This window comes from Polypterus senegalus, chromosome 15 (genome assembly GCF_016835505.1).
Source record: "Polypterus senegalus isolate Bchr_013 chromosome 15, ASM1683550v1, whole genome shotgun sequence".
Classification (NCBI taxonomy): domain Eukaryota; kingdom Metazoa; phylum Chordata; class Cladistia; order Polypteriformes; family Polypteridae; genus Polypterus; species Polypterus senegalus.
The window spans coordinates 4600812-4624404 of NC_053168.1; the positions used below are offsets into that span (position 1 = coordinate 4600812).

Below are 23593 nucleotides of genomic sequence, written 5' to 3' on the forward strand. Positions count from 1 at the left end.
TGTTTCAAGGTACGCAGTCCTCCAATTAACAGACTCATTCCCATTCAACTGACCACCTTGTTTAGACTGGTTTCTTGTACATGTAGTTTGAAAAACAGCAGGGATTTCACAACATTGATGCATTCACTGCTATACAAAGATGTCTTCCTCCTTTTCTTGCTGACCCATTAGTATTTTATTATTGCTGGTCATGCTGCTGTTAGTTCTGTGTTATTAAAACACACTTCATTTTACCATCAACAAGACCAGACTCCTACATCAGCAAGCTCTCAGAAAGCAGATCAAGCACCATTGATCTGCATATCTTTCAAGTAATGTATCCGAGAGTCACAATATTGATGAAGACATACAGTATTCCAATGGCTAAAATCTATGAGTGCAACTTTTGTTTACTCAGGGAATCAGTCCCATTGTCTGGTTAATCAAAACCTTGAGTCCATATGTACAGCATAAATTGTGAATGTGCCACATAACCTGTCTGAAACGTGGACAACAAACAAGAGGTACCTCAAAACACTGAAGCTATGCCATCAGCATTGCCAGTAAAACATCTTCCTTATTAGGCAAGAAGGCCACCATCTTAGTGGTTTCTTGCAAGCTGGCAGACATACTAAGCCATTGGTCTTTGACATCAGTGAGTTGTCCAACGTAGTCTTCTGTCTGCTCGCTCAATTGAGAGACCTTCAATGCCATCCTCAAAATCAGCTGTGATGGACAGCCGGGTCCCATGCTGCATATGTTCCGGGGGAGCCACCATGGACAGCTCAATACCTCCCCCGGGACGCTTGGTGGCAGCCTCCCTGGCCGATGTTGATTTCCCAGTCTCCCACATGGCTCCATGGGACATGGAGTCCTCCACAACCTGGGTGGGAGCTGGGGTGGCCGCTAGGGGGTGCGGCCGAGACTCGAGAACCTGGCTGGACGAGTCATCAGCCCCACCCGGAGGTGCAATTGGGACCAGGTGGTCAAGCACCTGGATCACTTCCGGATGGGCTAGAAAACGGGCCAACCTCCACCACTAAAGGGCCAGAATCGGGAGGAAGAGGACGAGGTTGCCTGGGAGGAGTGGTGGTGCAAGATGGAGAGTTGTTTGTATTTTGTGTTAAGTGCTTTTGGGACTGTGTTGTGGCTGGAGGGATTACGGGGAAGACGTGCCCTCCAGCTGAAGAACTAATAAAGCCTGTGTGATTTTTACACGTGCCTCTGCGTTAGTCTGTGCCAGGTTGGGCGCTATATAGCTCCTTTCTCACACAGCATAAAAGAAATGCATTTTTGACATTAACTTCTGAAAGAGCATGTCTCTGGTCAGGTCATACTGAAAATCAAAATTTGGGAATTGCCTCTGCATTTTTACACTGAATGGTGCGAAACTCAGATGCAGACACCAGGAGGTATGGAACGGTTCCTCTGGGCCAAGGTTTAAAATTCCCTTCTAGTTTGAGCTTTGTTATGTTTGGAGTTGGGAGGACAAGATTCACCAGAAAAGGCCAGACACAGAGAGGAAGAAGTAGAAGCTGGTGGTACAGCAGGAGATCTAATTAACATAGATTTAGGCAGATAAGTGGGCCAGACATCCTACCATAGTAGACAGATTAACGACAGAGGATAATGGGTTTTGTTTACTGAGTTATCTGTTTTATATCTCTTCTCTTGGTTTTCCACAACCTATGCCTCTCAGTTTATCACACTGGACAAAAAATATTTTTAGAAGTTTACTTCCTGAAACACTTTTGGCGATTATGATGGTCGGCTACAAGCTGAACATAAATATTATTACAGATTGACTTTATCATGCAGGTACAGTGGAACCTCAGGTCACGACCATAATTCGTTCCAAAACTCTGGTCGTAACCCGATTTGGTTGTAACCCGAAGTAATATCCCCGATAGGATTGTATGTAAATACAATTAATCCATTCCAGACCGTACGAACTGTATGTAAATATATTTTCTTTAAAGATTTTTAAGCACAAAAATAGTTAATTATACCGTAGAATGCACAGTGTAATAGTAAACTAAATGTAAAAACACTGAATAACACGGAGACAAACACTCAGGCTCCCTGCTCAGCAGCTCGCCCTCTCTCTTCTCCTCCTCCAACCTTCCGTTCTTTCCTGTTCTCTTGTTTTTCCCTTCAGCCGATTTGCGCTTCTATTTATGAAGAGGCGTGGTAGTCGTGGCAATCAGCAGCTCCTGGGAACAATTACGGATGCGGACTGCTTCTCACCTGTGCACTTAGGAGAGAAACGGCCATATCACAAACTCCTCAGGAACCGCTTTGGCCACACACAACCGTGCCCCCCTCACTAAGCCGCGAGTGCGGTGATTATTTATTAAAACTGGCCTTTTTGACGGGAGCTGTGGACCCGCTATACCACAGGAGGAAGCTGGGTTGAGAGGAGGTTGCAGTTTTGAGGGACAGTCCCTCTGCGTGATGGACCGAGAACAATGTACAGTACAGGGAGTGACTGAACATGCACGGAAATCATCAGCGCATAAGAACCGGTAGGGAAACGAAATAGAGCACACAGAGCTCACAGTGATTGCACAGGGAGAGACTGAACACGTGCGGAAATCATCTGCGCGTACGAACCGGAAGGGAAACTGGCTTGTTCGTCAACTGAGCGTGTGGTTGTGAACAGATGCAAAAGTTTGGATTTGTATGTGTTCAGAGACGTTCATGAACCGAGGTTCCACTATATTTGGAGAAACATTAAATGGACTTTTATTGAATTTGGTGTGTTTACCCGCTTAATGATGCTGATATATTGCATCAGTTCAGCTGAGGATATCTTTGTACATGTGATGCTTCTCATTTCAGTCTCCAAGAATAGTCGGCCAGTATCAATGTATTCCCCTAGCCCTGATACTGCTTGTTTTCATTGTTGCAATGTCTTGGTGAAACCTTTCATCATGTTCATCGCCTACTGCCCCAAGATTAGCAGAGACATCCAAATTTCAATGCGGAAAATGAACCTTTAGTGAGATGTTACATACACTTCATGGTTTTATATGCTTGAAGCATGTCGTCAACCAGCTAGGCGTAGTTTAGCACTCTGTAGTTGAACGGAAGACATTCAGGGATGTTGCTGATGATTTAACTTGATCTCAAGTAGTAGAAACTTTGAATCACTTGTTATTAATGATGCATCTAATTTGTGGACCAAAGAGCATAAGTTCTCTGTGCAAACAGTCTCACATTGTGAATTTCTTAATTTTTCTTGTTCATCGCCTTCACCATATTTTTCATCAGTCCAAGTTTTTATATGATAAGGAGGTCAAAATCTCTTTGATGGGTCGACAAGTGGTTGGTGTGCCAAACTCTTCTGCTCTGGAGCAGCCAATTCCTTTTAATGTGATGACATTCTTTATAGTAGCCCTCCCATACGCAGTATTCGGCATATCTGAGCTGCATTCCTTGTAGCAGCGCCATGACTTTTAGATCACCACAGATGTTCCAGTTGCAGTTGTATATGTATACTTATGAGAGGAAATCGCAAAAATAGGCGCTTGCGATAAAATGGTACATAAGAAAATTTAAAGGCGATTTCTGTGGTCAGCAGGCCAAAATCTGTAAGATATACCCAAATATGTTTCATCGTTTATCTTTGTTAAAAAAAAGCCCAGAGTATTGGCATACTTGATATTACCTGGGACAGGGGAGAACTCAATTGCACTCCTACTGATCACAACAACAGAGGCATGGAGAGGGCAGGGGTGTGTCAGATTTGAAATACCAACATATGTTTTATAACAGTTAAAGCCGATTGATCATAACATGGAACTTTGCCTTGCAGGAATGGAAATGATTCCCAAACGAGAAAACGGGGCTGGGGGAATCCTGTTAAAAAGTGTGTAGTGAATAGCGGCAAAATCTTGCACTGCAAAAGGCAACACCCACAGGGCTTCTTCCTAAAACACCTGACCCCAGTTTCTCCAGTCCGAGTGTTTTAAACCGCCAGTGGGGTTTTGAAAGAGACAGCAAAAGATACTGAACAAAGGACTTGACGCAGAGAGAAAATAAAAAGCTAAAATTGATGTTATCCATTCAGAAGCCCAGTAGAACGAGATGACTGAAGCTTAAAGATTAATTTGCACTTTGTATTGAGCGCTGCAACAGTGGGGACAGGGAGACGCACGTAAACCACCGCTGCAATTGAACTCTACACATCTGAGATGTGCTTCTGTCTGCTATTATATCTTTCTGTCATTTTAACTACTGCCTCACTATATGACATAACAACAGCAAACAGAGTTTAGCTAAGTGTTGTGGTCTATGAATACCTAACACGTTAAAACACTGCAGCTTGTTTGCATTTCTAATTAGACAGAAATGTTAAAATTTCCGTAGTTATTCATTAAGAAATGTGGTCAGAAAGCTGATGTGTTGCAGCCTTGTCCATACTTTAGTGGTGCTGCTACACAGATTTGTTGATTTGGGTATTTTGAGAACCAAAATCTTCTGTAGTTCTTCTTTATCGGCACTCCAACAGCAGTCCTTTTAACTCTTTCACGGCACATGTCGACTTTTGTCAGCAAGGACGGGTTGAGAGCAGTAAGCAACTGCAAACTGTGACAAAACTTGCCGTAATGCTTTAGTTTGACTGTCTTTGCTAGAAGGAAAGTTAGCTTTGTTGGTTTGACCGAGATTCTTTGTGCTTCCGGGAGTAGTAAAGTGCAAACGACGACAAGAATGGCACCGACATCTGGCAAGAGATTGAACCGAATGCACAAAAACAAAACCCGCCGTGGATGATGTTTTGTACATTATCGCTGAATTGGACTCTGACTTGTCAGACTCCAATTTTGATACAAGTGATCTGGAGATCGTTATCGAAAATGAGGTACCGGCATCAGCTGATCAATATCCAGCTAATCGTGATGCCGAACAGGTTTGTGCTGATGAAGACCGCCTTGCATAATGACATGAAGTACAAACCAGAGTGCACTGCACTATGACCGCGACTGCTGCTGCCATCTTCGCCCCAATCATGCAAAGATAGCCTGGCTGCCAGCCGTCATGCTGCCTGTGAGCGGCTCGCGCCACAAGACTGTGAACTGGCGGCAACAGCACCCAGCAACTGATATTTTATGTTGATTTATGTGCGAGACCCCTGCTTTGGGTGCTTTTCAGAAAACTGCATTTTTGGCCTTCAAAGAGTTAGCAGAGTGTGACACATCATTTACTTCAATTGCATAGTTTGCAGCTCGAATTTTCATGAGTAGAGCTGCCAGTTCTTTCAAGCTTACATCGACTCCTATTCTATCGTTGTAACGCTGAACAACAGAGAGCACACACAGCGCCTGCGACAACATATCGTTCACGTTCAGCAATCACCCATTGTTGCTGTTGATTGCCAATGTACAATTTGATGCCACAGAAAGGTTTTTCCCTTGCATCAGATAAGGTTTATTTGTAAGAGATGCAATGTGCTCACTGCACATGTGTCACACAATTGTATATTCTAATAGAGTTGTTTTTTAGGACACTTTTGAGGTACGATGGTTCATCGTAAACAGAAGCTTGCTCTCTGTCACACCAGGTTAACGACAGCACCTCTGACCTTTGCAGTTTAAAGTCACCTGCCCTACCTTTTGAGCGCTGCATTTGTAAGGCCCTGGATTAGTTTAGAAATGTGACACTCAGTGAGCAGTCTTATTGTTCCCACCCAATACGCTCATGGTTGCCTCTTCATGTATATATTAAACGTCTTGCTCAAGCGAGACTGGATGGAACTATGATTCCCATACATTCTCACCCCCCAATGCCTTACCCCAGAATTTAATTTCTGGTTATGTCAGTGGACAATGGTGCTGGAAATAACTTCGCAAAAGTGAAGTGAAATAAAACAAGACAAGATGAGCAGTTTGACAAATCTCATGAGACCCCCTGTTCCCCTGGATCTAGATGAGCAGCTTGGGAGTACTCGGTTCAGAATGCTGTGGGGAGACTGCGGACAAAATAAAGAGATGATATTTCATGGATGGCTTAGAAGTACTGGGAATTTTCCCTAGAGAAGCTAGGGACTGCTTCAAAGAATTGAGAAGTCACTATTTTAAGATATTAATAATTCATAAACAGAGAAAAACAGATATTCCTCAAAGAACCTTAACCATCAATCTACTCAGTTCAGATGTGTGTGTAGGCTTCATCTGATGCAGTATACTTGCTCTCTTACTTCATGGGCCTTTGTCCAGATCCTGTAAGCCCGGCCTATGCAAATGAGATGCAAAGGCAGCCCGTAGGCCACATGCAGCCCAGAAGCAACCTCCGAGTGACGCAGCCCATGATCCCACCAGAAACTCCGAGCAAAACACATTTCATGAGCCTTCCGGAATTCCTACCGTAGTATATACAGCACATGAATGCAATACTTTGCGTAGCCTAGCCACATTCAAGCTACAACTCAGCCATTCTTATGCGTCTATAAGAGGTAGTAGCAGTACAGGTACATCTCAATAAATTAGAATATCATCGAAAAGTTCATTTATTTGAGTAATTCAATTCAAAAAGTGAAACTCGTATCGATTCATTACACACAGAGTGATGTATTTTAAGTGTTTATTTCTTTTCATTTTGTGGATTATGGCTTATAGCTAATGAAAAACCCAAAATTCAGTATCTCGTTATATTAGAATATTGGGAAAGAGTTCAATATTGTTGACTCCTGGAGTCCCATTACACTTGGCTAATTAACCCAAAACTCCTACAAAGGTGTCCTCTGAACCTTTAAATGGTCTCTCAGTAGTCTGGTTCAAAAGGCCACATAATCAGACTTGACAGTTGTCCAGAAGACAGTCACCGAGACCCTCCACAAGGAGGGGAAGCCACAAGTTGAGTGGAAGGAAAAAATGTGACAGCAGAAAAAGGTGCACAAGCAACAGGGATAAGTGCAACCTTGAGAAGATTGTGAAGCACAGTCCACTCAAGAATTTGGGGGAGATTCACAAGGAGTGGACTACAGCTAGAGTCAGTGCTTCAACAGACACCACACACAGAAATGCTGTAATAAGTGTATGCGTTTAATATATCACTGTGCCTGTAAATCTACTTTTCTTTCTACTCAGATGTACAGCTAACACAAAGCCAGATTTAGCACACAGGAGTTCACCAAATAAGAACTGCTAGGCAAGCATTAGATGACAAGACAGGGACAACTGCGAAATCGGCATTGTATATTATTTCTGTGTGTCAAACTCAGCATGAAACTGTAGCCTCTCTTTGCCTTGTTGGGAATGGCATGATTCACCTAAGTGGAGGGCCTGCACATGAAGAAAGAGTATAAAGCCTTGGAACATTGCCTGGCACACCTTTGAAGCCAACGGATGGATGGGAGATAACGTCATCCAATCCGGAAAATTCCTTCCAATGCAGCGACGAAAACGGCAGACTTTATATATCGGGCCCCCACTCCCGAAGGTCTTGTCATGGCTTCCTTTGTCTGTTATGTCACGTAAACAGTCACTAATGAAAGCTAAGTTATTTCTCCTATGTGATTTCTTACCGCCATATCACTAAGGGAGGGATATCGCCGTTTAATATTATATCTATATAGTTTCGGGCTATGTAACACACAGCAATTGCAAAAGAACTCATTCCAACAAGGGAGCTAATGCCCCCTGCTGGATACATATGTGTATCTGTGATGAAATTCTAATTTATTGAGATGCACCTGTAGTCCACGATACTGTGACGACCTGCTGAAGGAGTCGCTTCTCTGGGGGAATCTCTTCCTGCTTTTCCCATTGGCTCCCTGATCCTGTCACTCGGCTCTCTCTGCCCTGAGCCCACACAGTGCTTCCTCCCCGCACCCCCAAAACTCCATCCCCACAACCCATGCAGTAGTGAGACACATCACAATATCAACACACATGTGGTGATTTAAAATGAACCTGGGTCCCCACAGTGTGCTGTAGACGTTGTATTCATGTGTGTTAGGTACGGTGATCACATGTTTATGGGTTTGTGCACTGACAGCTTTGATAGCACTGACAGTTTTTTTTATTCTGTTAAATGCGCTTTGTGATGGAGGGCTGCTGCCTCGCATTAAAAAGATACTGGGTTCACGTACGGCATGGGGCACAAAGTGATTTAAGTAGTGAGAAAAATGGCATGTAAATATAAAAAACTGTTATTATCGTTTTTACTCGTGTACCATGCGCCCTTAAGACTCGCACCCTAATTTTTACAAAGAAAATCACGAAAATCGTTTTGCCCCGTGTACGACGCACATTGTGATTGTATAGGAAGCGTTTAGAGAGAGAGAGAGAGAGAGAGAGCGAGCAAGAAAGAGCGCGAGCAAGAGAGAGAGAGTGTAAGTGCGCGACCAAGCAAGCGAGCCCAAGCAGAAGAAGTAAACATTACAGAATTACATTTCCTCGTATATGACGCGCACCTGATTTTCGAATACTAATTTTCGGGAAAACATGTGCGCATGGTACATGCGTAAATACGGTATTATATTTCCAAAATATTTATTTTATTTCAAAAGGGAAACAAATGTTATTGCTAATAGTATGCACTTTTTTATTGCATGCATTTTGAGAAGTGCTTGAGTCAGATATGAGCAAAATATTTTTTTTCTATTATAAAAAAAAAATCTTGGAAGGCTTGGAAGGAGATAATACGTGATTTTCTCGGAGACACTTTAACAACCTGTGAGAAAAGGCAGTGAGACAAAAGGACAGCTGCTGTATAGGTTTTTAAACGATCGATGTGCGACAAGCAGAAAACACAGCTCGGCAGCAGCAGCACACAACCCAGCAGCTGATCCGACTGCATCTCCTTACGTGCGTTCAGCTCCCAACCCCCACCCACAACACGAGCGACAGAGACGCAAAGTGGCTGGCACATAGTGCGCCCTGGGTGGAGGGGGTGAACAAGCAAAGCGAGCAGGGGCAAAGCCCCCTAGTTATTTCTAAAGGGAAACAAATGTTATTGCTAATACTGTGTTCTTTAATGATTTTCAGCACTTTGAGATGTGACTGGGTCAGATATGACCAAAATGTTTTTTGTTTTTTTTTTGTGTTTTTTAATTTCAAACTAGCTGTCTCCCGCGGCTCCACCCAATGAAAAATGAACAAACAGGTATCACTAGCTAGTGGGGGGGGGGGAAGTTATGCTCCAAGAAGTGCGAAAGGTAGACTGACTTGAACGGAGACTGGCGCGTACGTAAAGGCGGACCCCGCCAGACTTCCCACTCCTGCCTCTGTCTGGGATTCTCACAAATAAAACGCTCCTGCAAGTGAGCTATGATACTTAGCACAATGAGAGAAGTCGCAAAATCAACCGGAATGTTCAAAGAAATTATAGAAAAAAACCCAATCTAATTCCGTTAAGTAGTTCTCTCGTTCGCCCACGAAGCGGAGGAAAGATACGCCCCAAGGCTGGTGAGTGAGTGAGTGAGGAGGGCCCCACCACCGTCCCCCTACCTGCAGCGCGAGGAATCTCTCTCGGATTTGTGCTAATAAATCAGTACCGCATGCGAACTGTGATACTTAGCACAATGAGAAAGTCGCAAAATCAACGGAATGTTCAAGGAAATTATAGAAAAAAACCCAATCTAAATCCGTTAAGTATTTCTCTTATGAAAAGCAGACAGACAGACAGACAGTATATATGTTTATGTATATCAATCAATCAATCAATCAACATTTATATAGCACATTTTCATGCAAAAAAATGTAGATCAAAGTGCTTTACAAAATGGATAGAAAAATAGAAGACACAATAAAAAATAAACATAAGTCAACATTAATTAACATAGAATAAGTAAGGTCCAATGGCCAAGGTGGACAGAAAAAACAAAACAAAAAAAAACTCCAAAGAAAAATAAAATCTGTAGGGATTCCAGACCAAGAGACGGCCCAGTTCTCTCTGGGCAATATAGCAGTATATGTATGTGTATATTTTATATATATATACTGTATATATATATATATACTGTATATATATATATATATATATATATATATATATATATATATATATATATATATATATATATATATATATATATATATATATATATATACACACACACATACAGAGCGAGAGAGAGAGAAGTGGGGGAAAAAGTATTGCTACTACCTCAGATTCTGTTCAGTTATAGCTTTTTATTGTTTATTTATGCACTCATTGAATTTAAAATGGAAAGAATGACTAAACATTACTTGTTTTATTTTTTTGTGTCAGTGTAAAATTTGACATTTCCTGCTGCTCTATGGCCACTGAAAATGGCTGGCCCAACTAAATGCCTTGGTTTGCTAATCCGTCCCAAATGAATTTGTAATTGAATATCCCTGCTGTAAGCCATCTTCATCCCCTCTTGTGCCTGGCACGTGTAGTTGGTTTGGTCTTCCTGTTCTTCTTGTTTTTTGTTTTTTTGACCTGAAAAGATGTTGCCAGTTTCAATTCCCCATTTACAATCTAATATAAATAATTCACCAAGTATTCCTGAATACTGGAGGCTTTTGCCTTGAACAAGCACAAGGAATTACAAAGCTCAGCAAGAAATGTGAATGAGTAAGTGAATTTGTATAACCAGACCCATCTTCTTCTCTACCAAGCCATCCTGATTTCTCCCTGCCAAGTTCCCTCACTGCTCTCAGATAGCCAGTTTATGTTGATCAATCTTTTTACGTTACTCATTCTATAAGAACCCTTCCTCTGACTCTCAGCAGTCTGCAGAAGTTACCAAATTCCTCACCTTTCTGCTTAGATTTCAACAAAAAAATTAGATATTCCTCCAGGAACTGTGAACATCATTTTACTCCATTCTATTCCATCTTTCCACAAAGTTGTTAAAATAAACATTGAAAGAGTTACAAAGCCATTTCTAAGGCTCTGGGGCACCACCGCACCACAGGGAGAGCCATGATCTCCAAAACATTACAGAATCTTCCTAGGCTTGCCTACCAAAATGATCCCAAGGGTACAGCAACATCTCTTTCAAGAAGACACACAGAGAATCCAATACCAAGTTATTGTCTGTCTGTTATACCTTCATTTTTATCACACTTTAATTTAATATTGTTCTTTATCACTATGCTGTTGCTGGAGTATGTGAATTTCCCCTTGGGATTAATAAAGTATCTATTTATCTGTCTATCCATCCATCTACCTATCTATCAAACAACTGTTGGGCTCTCTAGTCAAATCTAAAGTCAGCGTCCATGACTCAATGATAAGAGTGGGACTCATGGGACAAAAACAAGGTGGAAACATTAGTGCTTGTCTTCCGTTACAAAGAAACGTATGGATAGTTCCCAAGCCTTTTGGAATAATGTTGTAAGGACAGACAAGTGTAAAGTTGAACAATTTAGATGAGTCTTGAGGATTCAGACAGCATTTCTCTATTTAAAGTCCCTGTCTTTCAAAGATCCCAGAATACAGCAAAAGTATCTCTTACTCAAGTGGAAGGCAGCCAGACACAGAATTCACTTGAGCTCCATATGCGCAAATCATAAAATTATTCAACTTAAAATTTTATAATCGAGCACATCTGTCTCGTTTAAAATTGTCCAAAATGTTGCAACAGCGAGACTGAACCTGCGAATGTTGGAATCGAGCTCCAGTCTCATTGGACCACATGTTTTGGGTGTGCACGAAATCAACATCATTCTGGACCAAAATCTTTAAATGCCTTTCAGACAGCTTTGGTGTCACAAACCCTCCTAATCGACTAACAGCTGTGTTTGGTGTAAAGTATATATGCGCGTATAAGTCGGCTCTTGAAACCCGAAAAATCGATCATAAAAATCAGACCCCAACTTATATGACTGTTCAAAAATACGACACTTAATTTATTATTTACTTTTTTTGCATCTTCTTGCCTTCTCCAATCTCGCATTAATTTCTCAGACACATCGAATTTTGTTGCAGCAGCGCAGTTACCAATTTCTTTCACCACTTTAAAAATTTAAAAGATTTAAAACCAGCTTCATAATTTCTTCTAATCAAATGCTCCATCGTAAATAAGGGATGCTCTTACAATAAAGGTGTACAAGGGTGTGAGATAGAAAAAGTGCAAATGTCGCTTTCAAATAGTTTGGCTATTACCGTGTGGTCACGTAGGCACAATACATAGGAAAAAAAAGACACTGGTCATCCCGCACGCACGATCGAACGCGTGAGCTACTGCAAAACTCCGGCTGTGATCTAGTTAGCTTTCCAATTCATAGCGACTAAAGAAGGGATTTAAAAAAAAAAAAAAATTGTTTGGGGAGGGTATGGGCTGGATGTGGAACTGAAAGAGGATTTTTTTTCTCACAATGTCACAATTGAAGTGTGTTTGTCTGATCTGTCAATCTGTCATTGCTATTCCAAAGAAGGAAAATGTGGAAATGTGTTGTATAAAGTATACTCAGTGTGTGTGTGTATATATATATATATACACACACATACTTTTTAATGTAGGTAGATCATTTCGACCTGGTCATTTTAAAAGTAGCTCGCAAGCCGAAAAACTGTGGGCACCCCTGATCTAGTTAGTTACAGTAATAAGAGCGTAGAAAGCATAACGTGTCCAGCGTGCGGTTGTTCAGGCGAGAGCGTACTTCATGCAGAGTACGCCAGCCGCTGAGAAAGCACGCTCTGCCTCCACTGAAGTAGGCAGCACAGTCATCAGATACAGATACGCTTGTTCTAAACAATGCCTGCGTTTGCCATTGCTCTGAAATTTTTGGTTTTGACTGATGCATCCAGTTTCTTGCCATCATTCTGTGATGGCAATTTTCTTGGCACAGATGATGCAGATGCAATAGATTGACGCATTGCAATTTCAAGTTGCTGTTCAAAGCTGCTGTCTGACAGATGTCAATGAATTCTTCAGTTTTCAACTATAACTCTGTTATTACTTGATCGATTTTTACACTTTTACATGCTATACAGTGGTGTGAAAAACTATTTGCCCCCTTCCTGATTTCTTATTCTTTTGCATGTTTGACACACAAAATGTTTCTGATCATCAAACACATTTAACCATCAGTCAAATATAACACAAGTAAACACAAAATGCAGTTTTTAAATGATGGTTTTTATTATTTAGGAGAAAAAATCCAAACCTACATGGCCCTGTGTGAAAAGTAATTGCCCCTTGTTAAAAATAACCTACCTGTGGTGTATCACACCTGAGTTCAATTTCCGTAGCCACCCCCAGGCCTGATTACTGCCACACCTGTTTCAATCAAGAAATCACTTAAATAGGAGCTGCCTGACACAGAGAAGTAGACCAAAAGCACCTCAAAAGCTAGACATCATGCCAAGATCCAAAGAAATCCAGGAACAAATGAGAACAGAAGTAATTGAGATCTATCAGTCTGGTAAAGGTTATAAAGCCATTTCTAAAACTTTGGGACCCAAGCGAACCACAGTGAGAGCCATTATCCACAAATGGTAAAAACATGGAACAGTGGTGAACCTTCCCAGGAGTGGCCGGCCGACCAAAATTACCCCAAGAGCGCAGAGACGACTCATCCGAGAGGTCACAAAAGACCCCAGGACAACGTCTAAAGAACTGCAGGCCTCACTTGCCTCAATTAAGGTCAGTGTTCACAACTCCACCATAAGAAAGAGACTGGGCAAAAATGGCCTGCATGGCAGATTTCAAGACGCAAACCACTGTTAAGCAAAAGAACATTAGGGCTCGTCTCAATTTTGCTAAGAAACATCTCAATGATTGCCAAGACTTTTGGGAAAATACCTTGTGGACTGATGAGACAAAAGTTGAACTTTTGGAAGGCAAATGTCCCGTTACATCTGGCGTAAAAGGAACACAGCATTTCAGAAAAAGAACATCATACCAACAGTAAAATATGGTGGTGGTAGTGTGATGGTCTGGGGTTGTTTTGCTGCTTCAGGACCTGGAAGGCTTGCTGTGATAGATGGAACCATGAATTCTACTGTCTACCAAAAATCCTGAAGGAGAATGTCTGGCCATCTGTTCGTCAACTCAAGCTGAAGCGATCTTGGGTGCTGCAACAGGACAATGACCCAAAACACACCAGCAAATCCACCTCTGAATGGCTGAAGAAAACAAAATGAAGACTTTGGAGTGGCCTAGTCAAAGTACTGACCTGAATCCAATTGAGATGCTATGGCATGACCTTAAAAAGGCGGTTCATGCTAGAAAACCCTCAAATAAAGCTGAATTACAACAATTCTGCAAAGATGAGTGGGCCAAAATTCCTCCAGAGCGCTGTAAAAGACTCATTGCAAGTTATCGCAAACGCTTGATTGCAGTTATTGCTGCTAAGGGTGGCCCAACCAGTTATTAGGTTCAGGGGGCAATTACTTTTACACACAGGGCCATGTAGGTTTGGATTTTTTTTTCTCCCTAAATAATAAAAACCATCATTTAAAAACTGCATTTTGTGTTTACTTGTGTTATATTTGACTAATGATTAAATGTGTTTGATGATCAGAAACATTTTGTGTGACAAACATGCAAAAGAATAAGAAATCAGGAAGGGGGCAAATAGTTTTTCACACCACTGTATATGCAAGCTTGGCCATTCCCGGGAATTACATTAGTTTCCGGAATGAAAAATGTCCGGGAATCCCATGCTCCCGTTTACCGGGATTGTATTCCCTAATACCGTACTACTTCCACATAGGCTTAAAACTGGGAAAACTGTGCACATGGATGGGAGTGTTGTGCATGACTGAGAATGATTGTGGATGTGATTTTTTTTTATTCAGTTTTATTCTTAAGTGTTCCAGCTCACGCTGAATGATGCTGACAGAGAGGTGAGAAGCAATTTAAGGTGGGACGGATCTACGAGTTTTTTCATAGGCTCTGGTAATTCTAGTGTTAAGGAGTCACAAATTGTGCACTTTACCAGAATATTTTTAAAGACAGTGTCTGGTCATCTGAGAGTGAACTGATGCTAAATTCTAAATCTCTTGTTGGGATTAGAACACATTATCTCATCTAGTCAAAGCCAAAACTTAATTAGGTTTTGCATCAGGACAATGACCCAATACAAGAAAAGCAAGTCTGCAGCCGAAAGGCGCAGAAGTTTTGAAGTGGCCTAGCCAACGTTCTGCCTAAAATCCAACAGAGATGCTGTGGCAAGGGCGGAAATGAACAATTCACACTGGCAAACCGACCAATGTGTCTAAATTAAAGCAGTTGTACAAAGAAGGGTGGGCTACAATTCCTAAACAGTGATGTAACAGACTATGATCAAAGTAGAGCAAGCATCAATTTGTGATTATTGCTGCTGTAGGTGTTGCAGCCAATTACTGAAACCATGCAGACTATTACTTTTTTTCCTTTTATCACATGGCTCATGGGGACAAGTTGGATAACTTTGTTCCTTGAATAAACAATTATTTAAAAACTGTGTTCAGTCAGAATCCCTTTTTCTAATACTGTCTTCTTCTATTGGCTGCTCCTGTTAGGGGTCACCACAGTGGATTATCTTTTTCCATATCTTCCTGTCCTCGTCATCTTGTTCTGTCACACTTATCACCTGCATGTCCTCTCTCACCACATTCATGAACCGTAAATAATAATAATACATTTTATTTATATAGCGCCTTTCTCATGCTCAAGGTGGAGTGGCGACTCTGAGGTTAGGGATCTACAAAGGCAATCAGAAGGTTGCCGGTTCGAATCCCGTAAATGCCAACAGGCACTGGGCCCTTGAGCAAGGCCCTTAACCTGCAATTGCTGAGTCCTTTGAGTAGTGAGAAAAGCGCTATATAAATGAAAAGATTATTATTATTATTATTATTATTAAGGTGCTTCACAGAGTCTTAGAAAAAAAAAAACAGCAGAGTATATGTAAAATTGGATACAAATGTTTTTCCTGAATAGAACAATGAAACAGATAACAAAGCATAAAATAGAATAAAGGACAATAGGCCAGAGTAAAATACTAAATGCAATACTAAAATAAAAACCTAACAAATAACCTAATTTGTGAAATAACAGACACACAAATTATCCTGAGCACCTGGACAGAGAGGTCAACTGAAAGAAAGGGCAGAATGTTAAGTTAACAGCCTTCCTAAATAGAGGAGTTTTAAGTTGTTTTTTTTTTTTTTTAAAGAATGAATGGAGTCAGCTGATCTAATTCATTTCGGGATGTCATTCCAAAGTCTGGGTGCTATGGAGCTGAAGGCCCTGCTGTCACCCATAGAGTGCAGGTTAATGTGAGGCACAACAAGATTACCAGAATCAGAGGACCTTAGTAGGCAAACAGGAGCAGAGTGATTTAGAAGGTCACTGATGTAGTCCGGTGTGAGGCCATTTAAAGCTTTGTAGGTTATTAACAGAATTTTATATTCAATCCTGTAAGACTTGGGGAGCCAGTGAAGGCCTTCCTCTTTTCCTTCTCGTCTGGTATCTCCATCCTTAACATATTTCTCCCAATATACCCAGCATCTCTCCTCTGCACCTGTCCAAACCAACGCCATCTCACCTCTCTGACTATGTCTCCCAACCAGAGCTGACCCCTCTAATGTCCTCATTTCAATTCTTGTCCCTCCTCGTCACACCCAATGCAAATCTTAACATCTTTAACTCTGCCACCTCCAGCCCTGTCTCCTGTGCCACCGTCTCCAGTCCATATAACGTAGCTGGTCTCACTACCGTCCTGTAGACCTTCCCTGTCACTCTTGCTGATACCCGTCTGTCACAAATTACCTTTCACTAATGGCCTGCAGTAATTCATTGTGCAATATATATAAAAAAGAGAATAATAGGAAGCAAGGGGACAAACACTTTTTCAAAGCTCTGTATTAATAACAATTATATCACAACAAAGAAATAGATAATCTGATAATGTGAATGCTCAGGAACAGAGGGAGCAAGGGTGTCCAGTGTAAAAAGTAAAAAACAAAGTATTTTAGATTACCAGGGACATCACTGGGGTTACATGCACCTGCTTTAATAACAAGAGGAATTAAAAAGAAAAACAAAAAAACACCCGTTACCAGGCTGCCACGGGTGTCTGGGCCAAGGCTCGTCCTTCAGTGGACACTCTTTACTTGCTGTCTGTTGTCTGAACTCCTCTGCAGTAAGTCTACGAAGAAACTTTGAATTCTCCTCTGAAAGATGCTCTTCCCACCATGTGCTGCTGTTTATGTTTCTTGCGAGTTGTAAACAGGATGACCTATTCAGAAGAAATATTAAATTAAAAGTCAGTTTTACATTTCACCAGGTATTTGGAGCAAGTATATAGATTGTTCAGCATCAAAACAAGCCTGATAAAATAAGTGATGAATATTAAAATGATACCAGAGAAAGCATTTTAAATATCACAAGAAGTAATTAAGGCAGTTCATCTTTGCACTGGAGTAGATAACACAGCTATCAAGAGAATGCAAATACAAACAGAGACATTTCTATTACACTAATGACATACTTATGAATTGTAGTGTAACTTTAAACTCCCCAGATATGTGAACTAATAAAGAAGACAGCAGGATACATAGCGAGTGTGATGCGACCGATTTCTTAAGGGACATTGGTAAAGTAATCAGTTTAAATTACAGAATACAGAAGACTTCAACAGAAAAATGAAAGGAAGTCAAAAGAGGTTATTATGCTTCCAGACAATAAAATCCATCCATCCATTTTCCAACCCGCTAAATCCAAACACAGGGTCACGGAGCCAATCCCAGCCAACACCGGGCGCAAGGTAAGAACCAATCCCGGGCAGGATGCAAACCCCCCACACCAGACAATAAAATAAGAAATGAAAACAAATGCACATTTTACATGAACCAAATCAGATCAAGGCAGAAAAAAAATTTTAAAAAGATGATGCAGGCAGAAGTTAAACGACAAAGCCACGGACTCACCGTCAGACATCCACATAATTCAGCAACCATCACAAAAATCGCACTTTCCAACTATTGAAATGAAAATTTTCTTCTGATCGAACGCTCCATCGTGATAAGGGATGCTCTTACGATAAAGGTGTATGAGGGTGTGAGACACAAAAAACACAAATCCGTGCAAACGTCCCTTCAAAATAGTTTGGGTATTACTGTGTGGTCACGTAGGCACAATACATAGGAAACATAAAAAGGCTGTGTGCTCCGTGGTGACTGGTGGGTGTTAGCATATCATAATCTCTTGGACAAATAGCGTGAGTTTTCCGCATTTGAGTTATATGACCAACATTATAAAATACCAGACATGATATGGTAAAATCAAGTGAGCCTTATCCATGGGAGAACTTAACCGCGGGTATATACCGTACTTCCAGATAGGCTTAATCAATCAATCAATCAACATTTATTTATATAGCACATATTCCTACAAAAAAAATGTAGCTCAAAGTGCTTTACAAAATGAATAGAAAAATAGAAGACACAATAAAAAATAAACATTAATTAACATAGAATAAGTAAGGTCCGATGGCCAGGGTGGACAGAAAAAACAAAAAAAAAAACTCCAAAAGCTGGAGAAAAAAAAAATCTGTAGGGGTTCCAGACCAAGAGACCGCCCAGTCCCCTCTGGGCAATCTACCTAACATAAGTCAAGCAGTCCTCTTTGTATTTAGGGTTTTCATGGAAGGACCTGATGATGATGGTCACGGTTAAAGTGAAGAAGGCCAAACAAACAGTAATTGCCTTTACCTCACTATTAGCACATATGACTTATCTCGTTCAACTGGAAGAATCCTCTCTCATCTCTGTTAAGTCAGTGGGTAACCGAGGTTATATACGATTTGAAATTGGAAAAAATGAAATTCTTACTTCTCAAAACCTGGCAGGATCTAATCCAGGGCTGTGGAGTCGGTAGATAAATGCTCCGACTCCTCAGTTTCTAAATCTCCCGACTCCGACTCCGACTCCTCAGTTTCTAAATCTCCCGACTCCGACTCCCCGACTCCGACTCCTCTGTATGTATATACTATGCTAATGTATTTTCTACATCCATTGAAGGAAAGGAAGGCAACATACATGTCATTTCACCACAGAACTACTGGCTAGGAAGCCAACACTCTACTATAATGCCAGATTAAAGACAAACACAATGAAAACAAGGTTTTGTTTATTTATTTTTTTAAACAAGTGTCTGGATAGTAATAGCAGGCATAAAAATCAGGAACAGGAAATGTATTGGTTCAAAAATACAAACCACATTCTTTGGTAGTTTTAACTTTTAAAACAAAAAAAAAGCTTAACTATATGAACTAAAAACAATATCTGGAAAACCTATATTAAACTTGGAATACAGTTATAGTTAAAGGAAAGGAAATAAATATGGCAGCCTCCATATTCCTCTGACCTCGGGTTCCCTTTAAATGCAATCTAAAATCAGGGGGCTTTAGGCTAGGTTCACAGTTCCCTGTAACAGTGGAACACGACACAATAGAAAGCGGTGCCACACCTTACCTGTGCATTACATCCCATATAGTGACACATACAGTCAATGAAAAGTATGCTTCATGGTTACTTGACATGTTCGTTTTGTGGTAACATTATGCACTGCATGCATTGGGCTTTATTCTTACAGCAGAGAAGTAGTTCATTATGGCTGTTTGTGAATTGGGACATTTCAACTTACTTTTTTAATTCCCATTTAAATTTAGTAGGAGTCGGAGTCGGTTAACTTTTTGCCGACTCCGACTCCAGGTACCCAAAATTGTCTCTGACTCCTCGACTCCACAGCCCTGATCTAATCAATAACATTTTAGAATAAGCATTTAAATTGAGGAAGCGGATTCTCTCCCCTCTTTCTTATTCTATTTATTTTTATTCATTTATTCATGTATCTATTTACTTACTTTTACTAGTTTCAAGTTTTTGTTAAACTTGACTTGCTTGTATGGAATGTTATCAAATCAGATCAAGGCCGAAAAAACACAAAAAAAAGATGATGCAGGCGAAAGTTAAACGACAAAGCCACTGACTCACATAATTCAGCAACCATCACAGGCCAGCAAAAAGATCGCACTTCCCAACTATTGAGATCAAAATAGAATTACGGTTTTCTTCAACATTTCAAACATTTAAAAAAACATTGATAAAGCCTTTGAGATTTGTTTGTCTCCATCTCCTGCCTTATGTCTGTCCACAACTCTATCCCTGAAAGCAAGGGAATGAATGCTCCAGGAACAACTTCACTAATCGCACTCATTACAACTGATAACAGGTAGATGGAAGCAAGTAACCGCAATGGAAATGGTGGGCACTGATACCTGATTGAGTTTGTAATCCTTTATTAATCTCAGGAGTTCTTAGTTTTTTTTTGTTTTTTTTTTTTATTAAATTCTTCTGAACTGTACCTGTGATATCTTTCACATGGATGTTGTAGATTGCATTGAGTAAGTAAAGCTGGAAAAAAATATTGGTTTGTGCGTGATCATAAGAAGTGACTGTGCAGAGGGTGCAGAATTAGAAATACCTGGGAGTGCAGCTGGATGATAAACTGGACTGGACTGCCAATACTGATGCTCTGTGTAAGAGAGGACAGAGCCGACTATACTTCCTTAGAAGGCTGGCGTCCTTCAACATCTGTAATAAGATGCTGCAGATGTTCTATCAGACGGTTGTGGTGAGCGCCCTCTTCTACGCGGTGGTGTGCTGGGGAGGCAGCATAAAGAAGATGGACGCCTCACGCCTGGACAAACTGGTGAGGAAGGCAGGCTGTATTGTAGGCACGGAGCTGGACAGTTTGACATCTGTGGCAGAGCGACGGGCGCTGAGCAGATTCCTGTCAATCATGGAGAATCCACTGCATCCACTGAACAGGATCATCTCCAGACAGAGGAGCAGCTTCAGCGACAGACTGCTGTCACCGTCCTGCTCCACTGACAGACTGAGGAGACCCCACACTATGCGACTCTTCAATTCCACCCGGGGGGGTAAACATTAACATTATACAAAGTTATTGTCTGTTATACCTGCATTGTTATCACTCTTTAATATTGTTCTTTATCAATATGCTGCTGCTGGAGTATGGGAATTTCCCCTTGGAATTAATAAAGTATCTATCTTGGCGATTCTAAATTGCCCCTAGTGTGTGCTTGGTGTGTGTATTTGTGTGTGCCCTGCGGTGGGCTGGCGCTTTGCCCAGGGTTTGTTTCCTGCCCTGGATTGGCTCCAGCAGACCCCGTAGTTAGGATACAGCGAGTTGGACAATGGATGGATGGATGTTCTCATGGCTCCTTCCAGCAGGATAACACGCCATATCACAAAGCTCAGATCATCTCCAACTGGTTTCTTGAACATGAAAAGGAGTTCACTGGACTCAAATGGCCTCCCCAGTCAGCAGATCTCAATCCAGTAGAGCACCTTTGGGATGTGGAGGAACAGGAGATTGACATCATGGATGTTCAGCAACTGTCTGATGCAATCATGTCAATATGGAGCAGACTCTCTGAGGAATGTTTCTAGCACCTCGTTAAATTACTAACAAGATGACCGTAGCAGCATTAAAATGTTTATCAAGTGTGTTTTGTTTAATAACACTGGCAATGGTTAGCAGGGCCGTGCCATTTTGTGTTTTATTAAATTAACATTAGAATATTGACATTGATTGTGAACTTCACAGGCAAACCAGTGTGTTCCATCATCATTAGCCTTTATCAACGTCAGTATTTTATTCTAGCAATAGCAAAACACAAGCCTGTGGGGATAAAAATGAAAATTTCTATCAGGACAGGCCCGCTCATTACTTAATTTTATCCTGGACAATGTAAAAACAGTCAGACATGACTGTCAGCGTAAGGCTTGTGGCTCATTAAAATTATTAAAATGTGGGTTTATTTGATTATAAGAAGACAGCTGCAATCTCTTCACACCGTATCAGCGTTTAAGTTTTGATTAAATGTGAAGAGGAGATGAAGAAAGCTCACCCACGGCATTCAAACTGAAAAGGGCACACCGTTCTCTTTGTCCTTCCCATGCATGTCGGCTCCTGCCGTGACCCCAATTCTGTAGGGCAAAATCACCTCGACTTGGAATTAATGACCCGTTTCAAGCAACTGCCCTGGCTCTAAACTTTCTCAACATAAAGGCATTTGCTCTCAGTACACGTTTACCATTTAGCCAGTCACAAAAAATGGATAGTTAAGCCACTTCAGAAGACTTTTTTTTTCAGAGTAATACAATCCAAAGCATCACAAGCCGCCAATTGCCAGGTCTAATACATTCAAGTTGACTTAAGAATATAAGGACTGAAGCCGGTGTAACGCATTTTAATGACTGCAGACTCCAGACACTGTAGGTAACGATGGAAATTTACGACTAAGAAATGATAACTTGCAAAATGAAGAGAAGTGTAAACTTCAAACCTGGTTGCTGTGTGTTCCCCGAAGATGTTCGTGCTTTTAAGCAATGAGCAGGTTATTCGTATAAGCCGAATACGCAAATGCGCCATTTCTCCTCGTCGAAAGATTCGACGTTTGAATATCTCTGTATCCCCTCTGCCCGGTCACTTTTCATTCATTCGCACACACTTCTTTTCCTTCAGTTGCTCCAACTTCACTCGCTTTCCTCACATTGACCAGCATAGGCTGTGACATCCACTGAACTTCCGGGTCCGACGGATAAAATAGTCCGTGCGCAAAAAGGTTCCGCCATACCTGCGTTCCGTATCTTTAAATAGATAAATAGCTGTAAAAGGCACTATATCATAGATAGATAGATAGATAGATAGATAGATAGATAGATAGATAGATAGATAGATAGGAATGGCACTATATAAACGATAGATAGATAGATAGATAGATAGATAGATAGATAGATAGATAGATAGATAGATAGGAATGGCACTATATAAACGATAGATAGATAGATAGATAGATAGATAGATAGATAGATAGATAGATAGATAGATAGATAGATAGATAGATAGATAGGAATGGCACTATATAAACGATAGATAGATAGATAGATAGATAGATAGATAGGAATGGCACTATATAAACGATACATAGATAGATAGATAGATAGATAGATAGATAGATAGATAGATAGATAGATAGATAGATAGATAGGAATGGCACTATATAAACGATAGATAGATAGATAGATAGATAGATATGAAAGGCACTATATGATAGATAGATAGATAGATAGAGTTAGATAGATATGAAAGGCACTATATGATAGATAGATAGATAGATAGATAGATAGATAGATAGATAGATAGATAGATAGGAATGGCACTATATAAACGATAGATAGATAGATAGATAGATAGATAGATAGATAGATAGATAGATAGATAGATAGATAGATAGGAATGGCACTATATAAATGAATAGATAGATAGATAGATAGATAGATAGATAGATAGATAGATAGATAGATAGATAGATATGAAAGGCACTATATGATAGATAGATAGATAGATAGATAGATAGATAGATAGATATGAAAGGCACTATATGATAGATAGATAGATAGAGTTAGATAGATATGAAAGGCACTATATGATAGATAGATAGATAGATAGATAGGAATGGCACTATATAAACGATAGATAGATAGATAGATAGATAGATAGATAGATAGATAGATAGATAGATAGATAGATAGATAGATATGAAAGGCACTATATGATAGATAGATAGATAGATAGATAGATAGATAGATAGATAGATAGATAGATAGATAGATA

At 40.5% G+C, this 23593-nt stretch overlaps 1 protein-coding gene across 1 annotated transcript in view; it reads right to left on the reverse strand.

Annotated features, from left to right (window-relative positions):
• Positions 1 to 22519, reverse strand: part of mrpl3 (mitochondrial ribosomal protein L3) — a 139801-nt gene extending 117282 nt beyond the window's left edge. Inside the window, exons 1-2 of the mRNA XM_039736964.1 lie at positions 22263 to 22519; positions 16945 to 17123 (exon numbers count right to left, since the gene is read on the reverse strand). Of these exons, the coding sequence (XP_039592898.1) occupies positions 16945 to 17123; positions 22263 to 22348 (265 nt within the window). The 5' untranslated portion in view covers positions 22349 to 22519. The remainder of the gene's footprint in view (positions 1 to 16944; positions 17124 to 22262) is intronic.
• Positions 22520 to 23593: the final 1074 nt, after the last annotated feature.